Below are 16,478 nucleotides of genomic sequence, written 5' to 3'. Positions count from 1 at the left end.
GGTCTGTGGTAAGCTTCCCCCACTGAGGATAGAAATGATGGAGACAGCCCCCGATGGGAAGGGGGGAGGGCTCCAGGAGGAAGGGAGCCGGTAGGCTCAGACTGGAATTGTCAAAAAGACAGCCCAGGCTTCGCCAAAGCGGGTGGCTGGACCTTAGAAGGACGGGGGCGGGTAGGAGAACGCAGGCGTAGATTTCTGCGGGTATCACCATGGAGGAATCTTGTACGTTCAAGCTGGAGGAGTCTTCGGCTTGAGCCTCACTAGGGAAGCGAAGGATCGCTCATGCTCTGAAAGGCATTTAGTTGCAGCCTCAATGGAGTCAAACAGCTCATTTCCCACACAAGGGAGATTCGCCAGACAATCCTGGAGGTTAGGATGTCCACTATCCAGAGCCAGGCCAGGTGACACTTGGCGACCGCAAAGGCCGTGACCCTCGAGGATAACTCAAAGGCGTCGTAAGCCGCCTGAAAAAGATAGAGGCAGAGTTGGGAAAGGGTCTCCTGAAGGAGATGGAACTCCTGCCGACGAGGAGCAAACACGTCCGACTGGAAAGAGTGGAGGGCATCCACACAGTATCTCTAAGATATGACGTGAAGGTAAAATTATAATTGAGAACTCTGTTTGCCATCATTGAGTTCTGATAGAGACAGTGTCCGAACTTGTCCATCGTACGCCCTTCCCTGCCTGGAGGAACAGCAGTGTAGACTTTGAAGGGATTAGACTTCTTTAATGAAGATTCCACAACTGGGACTGATGGGAAAGCTGCACATTCTCAAATCCCTTGATTGGGACCGTCCGGTAACAGGACTCCATTTTGGAGGGAATGGCAGTGACGGCATAAGGAGTCTCCAGATTTCGGAGGAATGTCTGCTGGCCACCTGATGCAAAGGCAAACGGAGCGCCTCACGGGGCGGATGAGGGAGCCCCATCTCTGCCAAATACTCCTGAATGTACCTGGATTTGGACTGGAGATCTAGCTTCAGAGCCTTGCCCATGTCCAAGACAAACCAGGTAAAGGAGGAGGTTCGAGAAGACGACTCATCCTCCAGAGGCGAAGCAGAGCGAGATCGGAGCAACAGAGAAAGAGGGGGATACCTCCCTCGAATAAAAGGCAGGAGCCTCTGAATCTCAACAACGGGATACTGAGGACGCTCTACTGAACTGCCTCGGGGGTGTCGAGGAACGGCCTCGCTGAAGACGGCTCTGGAAGGACCCCAGCATCCGAGGCACCACCATCCAAAGCATCGGAGAAGCCGGCGGGAAAGATAATTCCCCCACAGGTGTCAAAGAAGGGAACCGGGACTCAGAAACCCTTCACCCCAAAGAAAGAGGTGGGGTAGGTGTCCGGCAAGGCCTCGCACCCAATGCTGAAGCCACCATGGACCCTGCGGGTTTGATGGTCGGAGACCAGCCATGACGAGGAGGGGAAGTCCTCCGCCACTTCGAAGGGACAAGCTGAGAGGAGGAGGAAGCCATAATCCGGGGTCCCACACGAGACACCCGGAGAGTCACATGCCTCGAATCAGTAGAAGAGGACAAGCGGCGAGACTTGTGAGACAGGCCCCAAGGAACCTCGGAGAGATGCCCAGGCTGGTCAGACTGGGGCCCGGTCTAGGCTGAAGTCAACTGACCCAGAACTGAGGAAATCTACGAAGTAAGGATAGCCTTAAGCATGTCCTCGAACATAGGCACCGAGACCAGTGAATGCTGGGGTTGGGGTGCAGCAGTGCGCTCCTTCGGAGGCGACCTCGAGCAATAGTATTCCCTACGTGAGGAGGCACACTTAGGATGATGTCTCGAAGAGGCGGCACTCGCATGAGACTCTGAGGGAGGCTTCTTTGCCGGCATACCTGCGGAAGGAAGAGGAGACTTAGCCGAGGCCGGGGTGGCAGGAGGAGCTGAGGTGAAGGGCGATGTTACCGAGGTCCCCACTGACGGGGCCGAGGTCGTCCCCGCTGTCTCCATGGGGCCAAACAGTTGGAGGATTTTGGCCACTCGATGAAGAGCCCGCGGTTGGAGCATAGCACAACGCGGGCAAGACTTGGCGTGGTGATCAGCCCCAAGGCACTCTATATACCAACGATGGGGGTCGGTGACTGAGATCACCCTGGCGCACTTAGTGCAGTTCTTAAACCAGGACAGAGGCTGGGACATAGGAAAAATTACAGCTGCGGCCCTGCAAGGCCCGACAAAAAACGGTAGCCCAGTCAAAAAAAAGTACGAAGAATTGAAAAGGTTTTTTGTTGTTTTGTTGTTTTTTTTTGAACAAGACGCTCCGCACAGCGACTCACCCGAAAATAATAAAGCAAGCCGCGGTGCAAGGAGGCATTATGAATTCACATAGAGCAAGGGAGCAGGGATTCTGGCTCCGCAAAAAACTTAGAACTGAGGCCACACTGAGGTGACGCATGCCCCGAGTCGGGCAGGAGGAGCACTCGCGCATGAACAGTACACTCACAAGCTTGAAGATCTTCAAGCAAGTCTGCTTGCGAAAACATCCGCTAGGGGGCTCCATAGATGATGTCACCCACATGTAGAGAATATGCTGCCTGCTTGTCCTGGGATAAAAAGCCTTTCTAAAGTGCTCCTAAATGCAATGTGGACTTCAGATAAAAGTTTCCAGTTTGTCAACCAAGTCATCACTATATGAAAACAGAATCTCACCTATTATGACCTTAAATTCTCTAGGTCTAATCTAGAAGCAATTTATCTGCTCAAATTAGAAATATAGTAGAGTCTTTGTTAACTTGGTCTCAGTTAACTGGGACTCGCACAACTGGCAAAAAAAATTGTCCCCCAAAGCATCAGAATTCTGAACCATAAATTCTCCCTCTCTCCAGCCCCCAAGCAGCTACAAACCCCCCTCCCTTCCCAAAGCACCAGCGTGGCAGCGGTCCTGAGCTGCAAAGCTTTCCTCCCTCAATGCCAGAAGCAGGTGGCGGTGCTCCTGAGCCACAAAACCCTCCTCGCTCCCTCTTCCTTACACAAAACGCAGCAGCCTCAAAACAGGCTGCTCGTGGCCAGCCCCAGCAGGGCTCTTCCTCTGACACATCACTTCTGATGCATCAGACGGAAAGCCCTGCCAGCCTGTTGAGGCTGCCTCCTTCTACACTTCGGGTAAGGGAGAGAGAGGGAGGGGATTTATGGCTCAGGAGGACCTCCGCCTGCTTCTGCCACTTCGGGGCTTGAGGAAGGAAGGCTTTGCGGCTCAGGACCACTGTTGCGCTGGTGCTTTGGGGTGGAATTGACGTTAGACAGGGTTTCAAACACAACCAGAAAAACAGTTATCTGGTATCCACCAACAATCCCCGTGGGTGCTGGATAGCAGATTCTACTGTACAAAAGGCAATATAAACAGCATACATGGGCTCCAGGAAGACCTGCCAATGTATGGAAAAAAGTTGAGACTTTCCTTTCTGCAAAGGGTTATATTTGCTAAATCTTTGGGAAGAATGAAAGGCAGAAGACTAAAAATATGATCACCACTTTTAGAGTAAATATTAGAAAACTACAGCCATATAAAGGAGAATGAAAGAAATATTAAGCTTAAGGCAGTGACTTTGAAAGCAATCAAATCATATTATCACTGACCCGACTTGAGGATAAACAATTTAAGTGGTATTTAATTGGACTAAATGACCAATAATTGACAATTAAGTTTCTATTTAGTTAGCAGAAGCACAATAGCACTTTCAATGCTTAACACAAGGATAGCAAACTGTTGCTTTGTTGAAATATTAAATGAGACACTGATTAAGACATCTGCCTGGGTATGCAGTCAACTAACCTCAAAACCATAAGCAATCTCAATCCTAGAGGTGAATTATGGAAACAATTAACTGGCAAAATGAAAGTTTCCTTATTGGACTATGGATGATCTGGCAGTTTCAATGTTTGTCAGCTTGCCAAAGGTTGGATTACTAGTACCGTGGCCAGAAGTTCCAACTATATGAAGTTATTAGCTCTGAAACCTGCTTATAAAATGGAAATCTACTTTTCAAATCTAGGGAGAAACACTATGAAGTAAATAAAAGTGCACTTGATATTTTACTACAGCTTAATACATCTGCAAAAGCGTTTGTCAGAAAGAAAAATGTAGCTTTACCTTTAGAAATAGTTAAAGCAGGGGACCATTGTGATCTTAGAATATCAAGACAAATGCTGCCATTACTGTTAATATTTGGATGGTAAATTCTTGTTGTAAATGCAACCTGTGGTTAAAAAAGGAACATTATGCAGAATATGAAACAGTACTAAAATACTTAAGTTATATATTCTGGCATTAAACACCCAGAAAAATTTACCTTTTCAGAGATATTTACTAAGATTTTAAGATTGTCAAACTTGTATCAGGATTTAAAAAAAAATAAATAAATAAAAAAAATTAGCGATTAAAAAGAATGTGATGTTTTTTTGCTTTTTTATTAAATTTAAATAGAATTTTGATTTTAATAAAAAAATGTGAGGAAAAATATATCTAAAGATATTTCTATTTAAGGTACATTAATAGTCCAAAAGTTATTCATCATGAAAGGAGATCATGTACTTACCCTGGTAAGATCTTTTCTAGTAGATAGGTGAGACATTCTAGACCAGGGGTGTCAAAGTTCCTCCGAGGGCTGCAATCCAGTCAGGTTTTCAGAATTTCCCCAAAGAATATACATGAGATTTGCTTGCACTGCTTTCATTGTATGCTAATAGATCTCATGCATATTCTTTGGGGAAATCCTGAAACTTGACTGGATTACGGCCCTCGAGGAGGGACTTTGACACCCCTGTTATTTCCCACTACTCGTATGGTCTGCAGAAGAAATACATTGCAGGTTTCCACTCTGTCTCTAGTGTACTTCAAAGGCTAGTTTAGCGCCCTCTAGCAGTCAGTACCCAAGAAGAGAGAGAGACACTCATCTGTGAAGTAGAGGCACCTGTAACGACAGGCTAAACTATTGTTCTGCTCAAACTAAACAGCATCGTTAACCTCCAATAGAGGCACCAAAGGAGTTCATTAGTACTCCCACAACAGGGTTGACCGGTCTCCAAGAAACAGATTGGATAAGCAGAAGGAGACTGAAATCTGAGACACAAGTATAGGGCAAGTGTCTAGAATGTCTCACCTATCTACTGGAAAAGATATTATCAGGATAAATACATAATCTCCTTTTCCAGTGCAATAGGCGAGACATTCAAGATAGACGATAGGGACATACAAAAGCAATCCCCCAAGAAAGCTAGGGTGAGCTTGCTGCACCAGCCCCTTAGACCAAAACGGCAGAGTTCTGTCTGGCAGCAACTTCCACACTTTAGAACAGTGTATCGCAAACTGTGTGCCGCAGCGCACCACTGTGCCTCCTAAGATTTCTGGTATGCAGCGACACACTGGCGAGGAGAAAAGTCATCCATGCCGGACGACTGCCTATGGTGTGCCCCTCACAGCGAGAGGCAAGTCCTGTAGGACGTCAGCCGGCACAGCTGACTCTCATCATGCACGCGCATGACGCAATCGCATCAACCTTCGGGTGCCTTCCGGCCAGGACACTGCATTTAGTGTGCCGCCAGCCATAAATGTTTGCAAGATCCTGCTGTAGAACTTGGCAAACGTATAAAAAGGAGACCACATAGCCGCCCTGCAAACATCCTCAGGAGAAACATATCCAGCTTCAGTCCATGAAGAAGCTACACTCCTGGCAGAAAGTGCCTTAACAAACAGGGGACAGTCGCACTCACAAGAATGTAAATTGGCTAAATAGCTCTACGGATCTATTTACATATCATAGCCTTAAAATTGGGATAACTCCGCAGAATAAAATGAGCAACCATAACAGGTGGTCAGAAAGTGAAACTCTCGAGACTCGCCAATAATGCACATTTCTGTGCACTTCTAAGTTCTTTAGCAGATGATCCTTAGATTGGAACCATCAGCTGAACAACCGAGAAACACGCTTCTGGATGGACATGGAAAGCAAAAAAGGAAAGAACTGTCCTCTCTTAGGAACTTGGAGCAAAGGGTGTCGACACAATGCATGCCATTCAGAAACTCTATGGTCCCAAGAGAAAGCGACCTGGAAAAAAAAGTCTTGAGAGTTAAATCCCGGAAAGAAGCATCTCAGTGGGTCAAAAGAAGCCCTGGCAAAGCCAGCCAGCACCACATTAAGATCCCAGACTGGGAACGGATTCTGTAACAGGCAGTCCAGACCCAAATGTATGTTTGCAAAACCAAGCAACAGCCAAATGCAACTCCAAAGAGCACTGCCAATCCTGTGATCTCGAACCGGAGAGACCAGCCACCGGGATCCACAGAGATGCCAAAGTGAAGCCTTTATCCAGATCCACTTGGAAAAAGTAAGGACCCACAACACCCGCTCTAAAAGCCTTCTACGCCTTAGCATAAGCCGACACCAAGGACGATTTGTTAGACCTAAGAAGGTTTAGTTATGACAAGCTCCAAATAGCCTTGATGTGGGTTTTTTTGTTTTTGTTTTAATAAAACCTTCTGAGTCGTAAGAGCAAAACTCCTCAGATCCTTTATGGCAACCGAGCCTGGGTGATAAAGTCAGAAAGACACTCAGGCACAGAGTGTATGTCACTACAGCTGCATCAGATCTGTGCACCCCAGCCTCTCATGCAAATCAGGTGCCACCAAAAGGACGCAGCTGGGGTGAGTTGCAATCCTACGAATCAGCCGAACAGCGGCCAAGATGGAAAAATGGATAAAAGAACCTCCGGAGGCATTGGTTGCTCAAGAGCATCTAGTCTCTTGGTTCCATCTGCGACTGAAGAAGCACAAAGACAAGGAGGGGCTGCCCCCAGCACCCCACGAACGTCCAAAATACCTGCTGCGCTCGGGTCCACTCGCCTGGAACTCTAGACTGATGGCTGAGGAAGTCTGCTTGAATGTTGGCCACTTAGGCCACATGCACAGTGCCAGGAGATGATCTTCCAGCCAAAGGGAAAGAAGTTGAGCATCCTGAGCCAAAGGAGAGTTCTTGGTTCCTCTCTGATGAATAGCAGAGAACACTGCCTTCAATGTCAACCACTGCTATGGTGACAGAGTGTAACAGTACTGAAAAGGATGAAGACTGTAGTGAGCCCCTCCCAGCCATTAAGACTGGCAACTGTGGTACTACAATTCAGGAGGCACCGCTTAATTGAACGCTTTGGCAGGGATCGGCCTGTCAGCTACAGACCGAAGTAGTCTGTGAATTCTCGAGCAGGCAGAGCTTCAAATCCATTTTAAATGTGAAAACACCCACGAAAGGGACGAAACTACGCTGAATTAAAATAAAATGGGGAGAGCAGAATCTACACAGATGCAGCCATTCTTGCAGAAGAAAAGACTGCTAGAGGGCACTAAACTAGCCTGTGAAGTACACTAGAGGCAGAGCAGAAAACCTATAAATGGATTTCTTCTGCAGACCACATACGAGTAGTAGGAAATAACCCTATGGTCTAGAACAGTGTTTTTCAACCTTTTCAAGCCAAGTGCCCCCTAAGCCTAACAAATACTAACCGAGTACCCCTACCGAAGCTCCACCCCAGACCCTGCCCTGACTCAACCCCCGTAATAGTACTAATTGTAATGCAATTTCTTCCATCCATTTTTCATATACACACAATGGTAACCACAATATTTTTTTTTTTTTAAACCCACAAAGCACACTGTATGCAGAGAAAATGTTAATCATCATTTATATTTGGGGGTTTTTTCCAAAGAGGTCAAGGCAGATGACTAAAATATGCAATGTCACCTCAGTAAAACTATAGAAAAATAGACAAATATAGTGCAAAATAGAGACAGCAGATATAAATTCTTAAAACAAGACACATTTTGATCACTAAATTGAAAATAAAATCATTTTTCCTACCTTTGTTGTCTGGTGATTTCATAAGTCTCTGGTTGCACTTCCTTCTGTGTATCCAATATTTCTTTTTCAGCCTCCTAAATTCTTCCCCTCCTCCAGAACTCATTCCATTCCCCAACCAACATCTTTCTATCCCTCCATGAGTTCAACTTTTCTTTCTCCCCCAGATTATGTGCAGCATTTTTCACAACTGCCTACCAGCCCCATGCCCATTTCTCCTATCACCCCTCTCCAACACCATGCCACATCTCTCCCTCCATCACTATGCCCAACATTCCTCCTCTTTGCATCCCCTTCAATCTATTTTAATTTAATTTTATTTCTTATATACCGCTATACCATGAGGTTCTAAGCGGTTTACAATAAAGATGCAATAAAGATACAATAAAATAAAAATAGGTACTTGGAAGTTCTCTAACTGTCCCAAAGGCTCACAATCTAACTAAAGTACCTGAGAAAACAATTATTAAAAATGGTAAAGATAGAAAAAATAAAAACAGAGATAGAGACAAGATATGAACATCCCAACAGGTATTCAGTGAATAAATTAAATTAGGATTAAGAAACAAATAAAATATAAAAATTAAAGTAAATTCCAGTCAGACAATAGGATCTGATGATAGAAGTTCATAAAGATGATGTACATGCCAAGGAGTGAAAGCTGGTATGCTCCTTGAGTCCTGAAATATGAAGCCCAGCTACCAAATATTTCAGCCATAAGGTTTCCCAGGATGTAGTAATGAGTGACAAAATGCAGGCTAGTCATTTGGATCAGAGTCAAGGCAATGCCAAAATGTAGGAATGTCATTTGGATCAGATGACCTCTGAAACAGCTGGAAAACCGCCACTATCATCTCGGTGCATCAGCTGCTTTAAACGGCCAACTGCCACCATCATCGGATCCATCGGCTGCTTCCAAAGATCTCGGGGTCCCTCCAATGAACAGGCAATTTTCCAGGCAGGACAACTGCTCCTTCGGCTGCACATTTTGGGATCCATCTGGGGCCGTCATCTCCTCAGAAGCAACGCCTCTGAGCTCACTCCGATGCGTCGTCTTCCTCCCCACTGGTACGACATCAAAAGCAGAGAAGCGGGAGTACGCGGCTGTCGGCACGCATATGTACAGGAGCCGAAATCAGACCTCTTACATCCTCTATAAAAGGATGAGGATCCAGACCAGCGTCTCTTACCGCCACCAAGGAACAAGTCGAGCAGCAAGCAAGAGGCCACCTTAACTACCGGATTGAATCAACTGTCAAACCAGAGAATCAGTGAGTGAGTTTAAAACAAACTTAAACAAGAATGGAGGTCCCAGATGAAAGGAACAAAGACCAAAAACAAAACCATTAGAATATAAAATCAAAATAAAACCAAATAAGGCAAAATAAAACAAAAACAAAAAATAGGATGACCTAACTGGCCGCCATCTTGTTAGAATGCCTCTGGTCCCTCATCACCACCATATCAAACATCTCTCCCACTCATCCTATTCCCCATACATCTCTACCTCACTCCTCTCTCTCTCTCTCCATGCCCAATTTTCCTTTCTTCCTTTTCCCATATGCACCATCTCACTCACACACATGCTCAACAATTCTCCTTTTCTATTCCCTCCCCACCTATATCCCAAGTTAATGCTCTCTACATTCTGTGTCCAATGTCATGCTCCCCTTTCTTTGTCAAGTTCATTCCCCCTCTCCGTCACTGCCTTCCAGTCTTTGTCCCACCCCCTTCATCCCTCCCCCAAAGCCTACCTGCCCTCCGCTGAAGCCGTTGCAGATTCCTCCCTTCCACCCGACACACTCCATCCCGCCTGCCACCCATCACGCTCCATTCCCCTCCCTCAACTCAGAGCAAGGAAGGACTAGGCGCATGCAATTCCATGTGACTGGTCCAAAAGTTTTCACCTCAATGTCAATTCTGATGGAGAAAAGGTTCCGGGCCATCCAAGCAGTGACTGGCTGGCTGGGAACCTTCTCTCCGACGTCATAATTGACAATTTTTTTGGGGGGGAAGGCTTGTGGGACAGCCGCATGCAGTCTCTGCACATGCCTGGCCCGTCCATGCCTGGAGTTGCAAGGGATGGATGGAGCGTGTTGGGTGGCAGGGAGGAATCGGTGGCAGTGGCTTCAGCAGAGGGGCAAGCAGGGAGAGATCTCGGCCAGGGGTCAGCCTGCATTCCCCCAACAGGCGGTCTCATGGATTGAGAAACACTGCTGGTCTAGAATGTGTCACCTATTTAACTGGAAATGAAGATTAGTTTTTTAAGTTATGTAGCATGAAGTTGTATATTCATGCAATGTTGAAACATTTGGTAAATAAATTCCATTTATAATATCACAGGCAATTTTTCTATCTAGAAAATATCAGATGCTTGGGTTTGCATTTCTCACAACTAAATTTGTGTCTGCAAAGATACCATGCTTTTTCACAGCAAAAATGTTATGAAACATACAAAGTTAAGAGACCTTAACCCCATTGTTCCTTTCAAAATCAATGTATACAATCAACTCTTAAGTGCTAAGTTTATATATCTGCACAAGGAGCAAAGTGTGAGGAAGGCAGGCATTCATACATACAAAGACTGCAATTAAGAAATGCAAGGTCTGGTGGCCTGAATGAAACATGAGAAGTGCTTTGATGAAGATGACAAAAGGAGAATGCCTTAACAGGGAAAGGGTGGATTTGATCTAAATCAAATCAATTAAATTCACTAAGTCAGAAAGACTTGATTTAAATAATGTTCTCATTGTATTCACTGCCATTCAGTACTGCCAAAAAAAAAAAGAATATTTGCTTGTTTCAACTCTTTCTTCATAACTAACAAAAAGCAATGTTACTTACCGTAACAGTTGTTATCCAGGGACAGCAGGCAGCTATTCTCACTAGTGGGTGATGTCATCCGACAGAGCCCCGATGCGGACGTCTCACAAGCATACTTGCTTGAAGAAACTTCAGAAGTTTTGAGATGCCCGGACCGCGCATGCGCGAGTGCCTTCCCGCCCGATGCACCGGGCGTGTCTCCTCAGTTCAGGTAGCTAGCAGAGAAACCAACCCAGGGGAGGTGGGTGGGACGTGAGAATAGCTGCCTGCTGTCCCTGGATAACAACTGTTACGGTAAGTAACATTGCTTTATCCCAGGACAAGCAGGCAGGTATTCTCACTAGTGGGTGACCTCCAAGTTAACCTCAATGGGATGGTGGGAGAGTTGGCAACTTAGGAGAATAAATTTTGTAACACTGTTTGGCCAAACTGTCCATCCCTTCTGGAGAAAGTATCCAGACAATAATGAGAGGTGAATGTATGAACCGAGGACCAAGTGGCAGCCTTACAAATCTCAATCGGTGTCGATCTGAGGAAGGCTACAGAGGCTGCCATTGCTCTGACCTTATGGGCTGTGACCTTACAGGGAAGGGGTAATCCAGCCTGGGCATAGCAGAAAGAGATACAAGCCACCATCCAGTTGGAGATGGTGCGCATCGATACAGGTCGTCCCAACTTGTTTGGATCAAAGGAGACGAAAAGTTGAGGAGCAGTTCTGTGTGGTTTGGTGCGATCCAAGTAGAAAGCCAAAGCACGTTTACAGTCCAGAGTGTGCAGAGCTGATTCTTCAGGATGAGAATGAGGCTTTGGAAAAAACACTGGAAGCACGATGGATTGGTTGAGATGAAATTCAGAGACCACCTTAGGTAGGAATTTCGGATGAGTGCGGAGGACCACCTTGTCATGATGGAAAACAGTGAAAGGCGGGTCCACCACCAAGGCCTGAAGCTCACTGACCCTGCGAGCAGATGTGAGGGCCACCAGAAAAACCACTTTCCAAGTGAGAAACTTTAGTGGAGCCTTGCTCAGAGGCTCAAAAGGAGGTTTCATAAGCTGAGAAAGGACAACATTAAGATCCCAAAACACTGGAGGCGGTTTGAGAGGAGGATTGACATGAAAAAGTCCTTTCATAAATCTGGAAACCACAGGATGAGAAGAGAGAGGTTTCCCTTGTAGAGGCTGATGGAAAGCCGCAATAGCATTCAGGTGGACTCGTATAGATGTCGACTTGAGACCGGACTGAGACAGGTGTAGAAAATAATCCAACACAGAGGATAGGGAGGCTCGCTGAGGCTCCTTAGAATTGGAAATACACCATGAAGAAAATCTAGTCCATTTCTGGGAGTAGCATTGACGAGTAGAAGGCTTCCTGGAAGCCTCCAAGACATCCCTCACCGCCTGGGAAAACTGGTGGGGAGTTATGTTGAGAGGAACCAAGCTGTCAGGTGGAGAGACTGCAGGTTGGGATGAAGTAGAGATCCCTGATGCTGAGTAAGCAGTGAAGGAAACACTGGAAGAAGGAATGGCTCCCTGCTGCTGAGTTGAAGCAGAAGGGAGAACCAAGGTTGCCTGGGCCACCGAGGAGCTATTAGAATCATGGTGGCTTGGTCTGATTTCAACTTGACCAGAGTCTTCTGAATGAGAGGAAATGGAGGAAACGCATACAGAAATCGATTCCCCCAATCCAGCAGAAAGGCATCTGCCTCGAGTCGATGAGGAGTGTAGATCCTGGAGCACAACTGAGGCAGCTTGAAGTTGTGGGGAGCCGCAAAGAGGTCTATTTGAGGCGTCCCCCATTGTGCAAAGACCTGATGAAGGGGGTTGGAATGGAGAGTCCATTCGTGAGGTTGGAGGAGACGACTCAAGTTGTCTGCCAAGACATTGTCCTTCCCCTGAATGTAGACAGCTTTGAGGAAGGCATTGTGGCGAACTGCCCAATCCCAGACTCTGAGAGCTTCCTGGCAGAGGGAGGCCGATCCCGTGCCCCCCTGCTTGTTCACATAATACATGGCGACCTGGTTGTCTGTACGGATGAGGACCACCATGTCGTGAAGCAGATGTTGAAAAGCTTAAAGAGCATAGAAGATGGCTCTGAGCTCCAGAAGATTGATCTGATGGAGGCGGTCCGCACTGGTCCAGAATCCCTGAGTGCGAAGCCCATCCAGATGAGCCCCCCAGGCATAGGTCGAGGAATCGGTTGTGAGAACCTTCTGATGAGGAGGAGTGTGAAACAGCAAACCTCTGGATAGATTTGAAGAGGTCATCCACCAAAGTAGAGACTGCCGAAGAGCAGGAGTGACTATGATGTGTCGAGTCAACGGGTCTGACACTTGAGTCCATTGAGAAGCCAGGGTCCACTGAGGTATTCTGAGATGGAGCCTGGCAAAGGGTGTCACATGAACTGTAGAGGCCATGTGGCCCAGGAGGACCATCATGTGTCTCGCTGAGATGGACTGGCGAGAAGACACAGACTGGCAGAGACGAAGAAGAGCATCCATGCGCTGAGGAGGAAGGAATGCTCGAAGCTGAATGGTGTCCAGTACCGCCCCGATGAAGGGAAGGGACTGGGTAGGCTGCAGATGAGATTTGGGAAAATTGATCTCGAAGCCCAGGCTCTGCAGGAAGCAGATCGTGGTCAAGGTCGCCGAAATGACCTTTGGAGCTGACGGGGCCTTGATGAGCCAGTCGTCGAGGTATGGAAATACCTGAAGACCCTTGTTCCGGAGTGCAGCGGCCACCACCACCAGACTCTGGGAGTCTCGTGAAGACTCTGGGAGACGAGGACAGGCCGAATGGAAGCACTCGATACTGCAGATGTAGATGTCCCACCCGAAATCTGAGGAACTTGCGGGAGGCCGGATGAATGGGAATGTGAGTGTAGGCCTCCTTGAGATCCAGAGAGCATAACCAGTCGTTCCGCTCGAGGAGAGGGTAGAGAGAAGCAAGCGTCAGCATGCGAAACCTCTCTCTGACTAGGAATTTGTTGAGGGCCCTGAGGTCCAAAATGGGTCGCAGGTCGCCCGTCTTCTTCGGAACAAGGAAGTACCGGGACTAAAACCCCTGGTTCAGTTGGTCCATCGGGACCGGCTCCACGGCATGAAGCCGGAGCAAAGCCTGAGCTTCCTGGAGAAGAAGGGCGGTCTGAGTCAAGTTGGAAGGATACTCTCTTGGAGGGTGGTCCAGAGGGACCCGATGGAAATGAAGAGAGTATCCTTCCTTGATGATAGTAAGGACCCAGAGGTCGGTTGTTATGGCCTCCCAGCGATGATAAAAATGATGGAGGCGCCCTCCGATGGGAAAAACAGGGGGAGGCAGAACGAGGTTGGTTATGCCCTCGACGAGACAGTCAAAAAGGCTGAGTGGTCTTAGGGACAGCAGGCGACTGAGACTTAGGCTGACCCTTCTGGGGAGGCTGGCGCTTCGCCGGTTGCCTCGCAGGTGGAGTTTGCCTCGGCTGATAACGCCTCTGATAAATCAACGGCGGACGAGAAGGTCGAGACTGCTGAGGCTTAGGCTTCGGCCGAAGGATGGATTGGAAGGACTTTTCGTGGTCAGACAACTTCTTCGTGACAGTCTTGATGGATTCGTCAAAAAGATCCGCCCCAGCACACGGGACGTTCGCCAGGCGGTCCTGAAGATTCGGGTCCATATCAATGGTTCGCAACCAGGCCAACCGGCGCATCGCCACCGAGCAGGCCGCCGCTTGGCGGAGAGCTCGAACGCATCATAGGCAGATTGCATTAACTGAAGCCGAAGTTGGGACAGCGAAGCAACCACTTCTTCAAACTCAAACCTAGCCTGGGATTCGATGTATGGTGTGAACTTCCGAAGCACAGGTAGAAAAAATTCCAAGTAGGCTGCAAAGTGGAAATTGTAATTCAGGACTCGAGACGCCATCATCGAATTCTGATAGATGCGTCGACCAAACTTATCCATGGTTCTGCCCTCGCGGCCCGGAGGCACTGAAGCATAGACCTGGCCAGGATGAGACCGCTTGAGCGAGGATTCGACCAGGAGGGACTGGTGAGAAAGCTGAGGACCCTCGAAGCCTTTATGATGCACCATGCGGTACCGCGCATCCAATTTGCCAGGGACCGCAGGGATAGAGTAAGGAGATTCGAAGCATCGCATGAAGGTCTGGTCGAGGAGCTTGTGCAGGGGAAGCTGCAAGGACTCTGCTGGAGGACGAGGCAAGTGCATGGTATCGAGGTACTCCTTGGAATATCGAGACCCAGCATCGAGAGTAATGTCCCTGTCATCCGCCATCTGCCTGAGGAACGATGAAAAGGACAGTTGGTCCGCCGTCGCCGGTCTGCGAGACGGACTAGAAGAAGAAGAGGCTTCAGGCTCTAGAGAGGCCTGTGAGCAACAGGACGAGTAGAAAACCTCGGTGTCCTCGAACTCCGGACCCGGAGGAGGAGACCCAGTCGAAGCCACATACCCCAACCGAGGCAATTTCTTCTGAGGCGAAACGGTCGAGTGTCGAGAGGAATGCTTCGAAGAATGTCTGGATCGATGCCCCTCCCGATGCCTGGAAGGGGATCGAGCCCGTCTGTGAGAAACTGGGTCAGACGCCTCCAAGGAGCAGATTGGACTCGATGCCGTCGATCACAGGTGCGGCAGAGTCGTCGCCTCCCCCGACGACGCCCAGGTCTGATAGGGGGTTCGGAAGAACTCGTCCTGCTTCCTGCTATGCCCAGGACTGGGAGGCCCCGAAGGTGGACGCCATACTGAGTCATGGGGCGGAGTAATCGGTTCCAAGGGAGGCAGGTCACTAAACGAGGCTTTCCTCGAGGGGATGGGCTCCAAGGGAGGCATATCACTAAGGGAGGCCCTTGTTCCAAAGGAGGTACAGTGCTAACGGAGGACCTCCTCGAGGACCCGGACACCGCTCGCCGCTCCTCCTCGCCGAGCAACGAGGTCGTGCGGCGAGGAGGAGGAGGAGGGGGCGGTCCGCCCCTCGAAGCCGAAGCTGGAAGGTCACCCTGGATGGTGGCAATCAGCCGAGGCCCCATGGTCTGCATGAGCTCCACGAACTGAGCCTCCAGGATGGACCACAACGAAGCCGATATGGAGGGATCCGCACCAAAAGGGGGCCCTTCCGCACGGTCTCCGCGCTCCTTGGGTGCTGCGTGCTTCTGCTTGCCAGCCTTCGGCACCTTTAGCACCACTGGTGGAACAGTCGGGGTCGATACCTGCTCCGAGGAGACGGAGGAAGGCACCGGCGCCGAAGTCGGGGCCGAAACCGGCGTGAACGATGCCGGCTTCAGGAGGCCCGAAGCAGCCGGGGAGGTAGAGGGCTTCGCCGAAGGAGTCGAAGCTGCAGGATCCGATGAAGCTTCCATCTTGAACATGGACTCCCACAGCAGACAGCGACGCTTAAACGCTCTCGCCATCAGAGTGGAGCAAGGCCGGCACGATTTCGGGAAGTGATCCGGTCCCAGACACTGTAAGCAGCGTCGATGAGGGTCCGTAAGCGAAATCGCGCACTGGCACTTGCTACACTTTTTAAAACTGGTAATCGGCCGGGACATAGGCCGGAAAAGCTCCGCCGCAAGGTCGAAGGCGCGGGGCCCCAGCCACGCGGCCGACCCGGTATTGGAAGGAAAAATTTTTATTTATTTTTTTTTTTTAAAAAGAAATCAAAGAAAGAAATAAATGCACAGGAGAGCCAAAAGAACTCAACCCGCGGCAAAAAAGATTCAATGGGCGCAAATTGAAGATAGACTTCTCAGCTCCGCGGAAGAAAAAGAACTGAGGAGACACGCCCGGAGCATCGGGCGGGAAGGCACTGGC

General features: G+C 48.6%; 1 protein-coding gene across 1 annotated transcript in view; it reads right to left on the bottom strand.

Annotated features, from left to right (window-relative positions):
• UBE2D3 (ubiquitin conjugating enzyme E2 D3) overlaps positions 1–16,478 on the bottom strand; it is a 177,423-nt gene that overhangs the window by 44,216 nt on the left and 116,729 nt on the right. Inside the window, exon 5 of the mRNA XM_033956866.1 lies at positions 4,106–4,211. Within this exon, the coding sequence (XP_033812757.1) occupies positions 4,106–4,211 (106 nt within the window). The remainder of the gene's footprint in view (positions 1–4,105; positions 4,212–16,478) is intronic.

This window comes from Geotrypetes seraphini, chromosome 1 (genome assembly GCF_902459505.1).
Source record: "Geotrypetes seraphini chromosome 1, aGeoSer1.1, whole genome shotgun sequence".
In the NCBI taxonomy this organism is placed as follows: domain Eukaryota; kingdom Metazoa; phylum Chordata; class Amphibia; order Gymnophiona; family Dermophiidae; genus Geotrypetes; species Geotrypetes seraphini.
The sequence above is the reverse complement of the archived record's forward strand: the minus strand, read 5'-3'. Positions and strand labels throughout refer to the sequence as shown.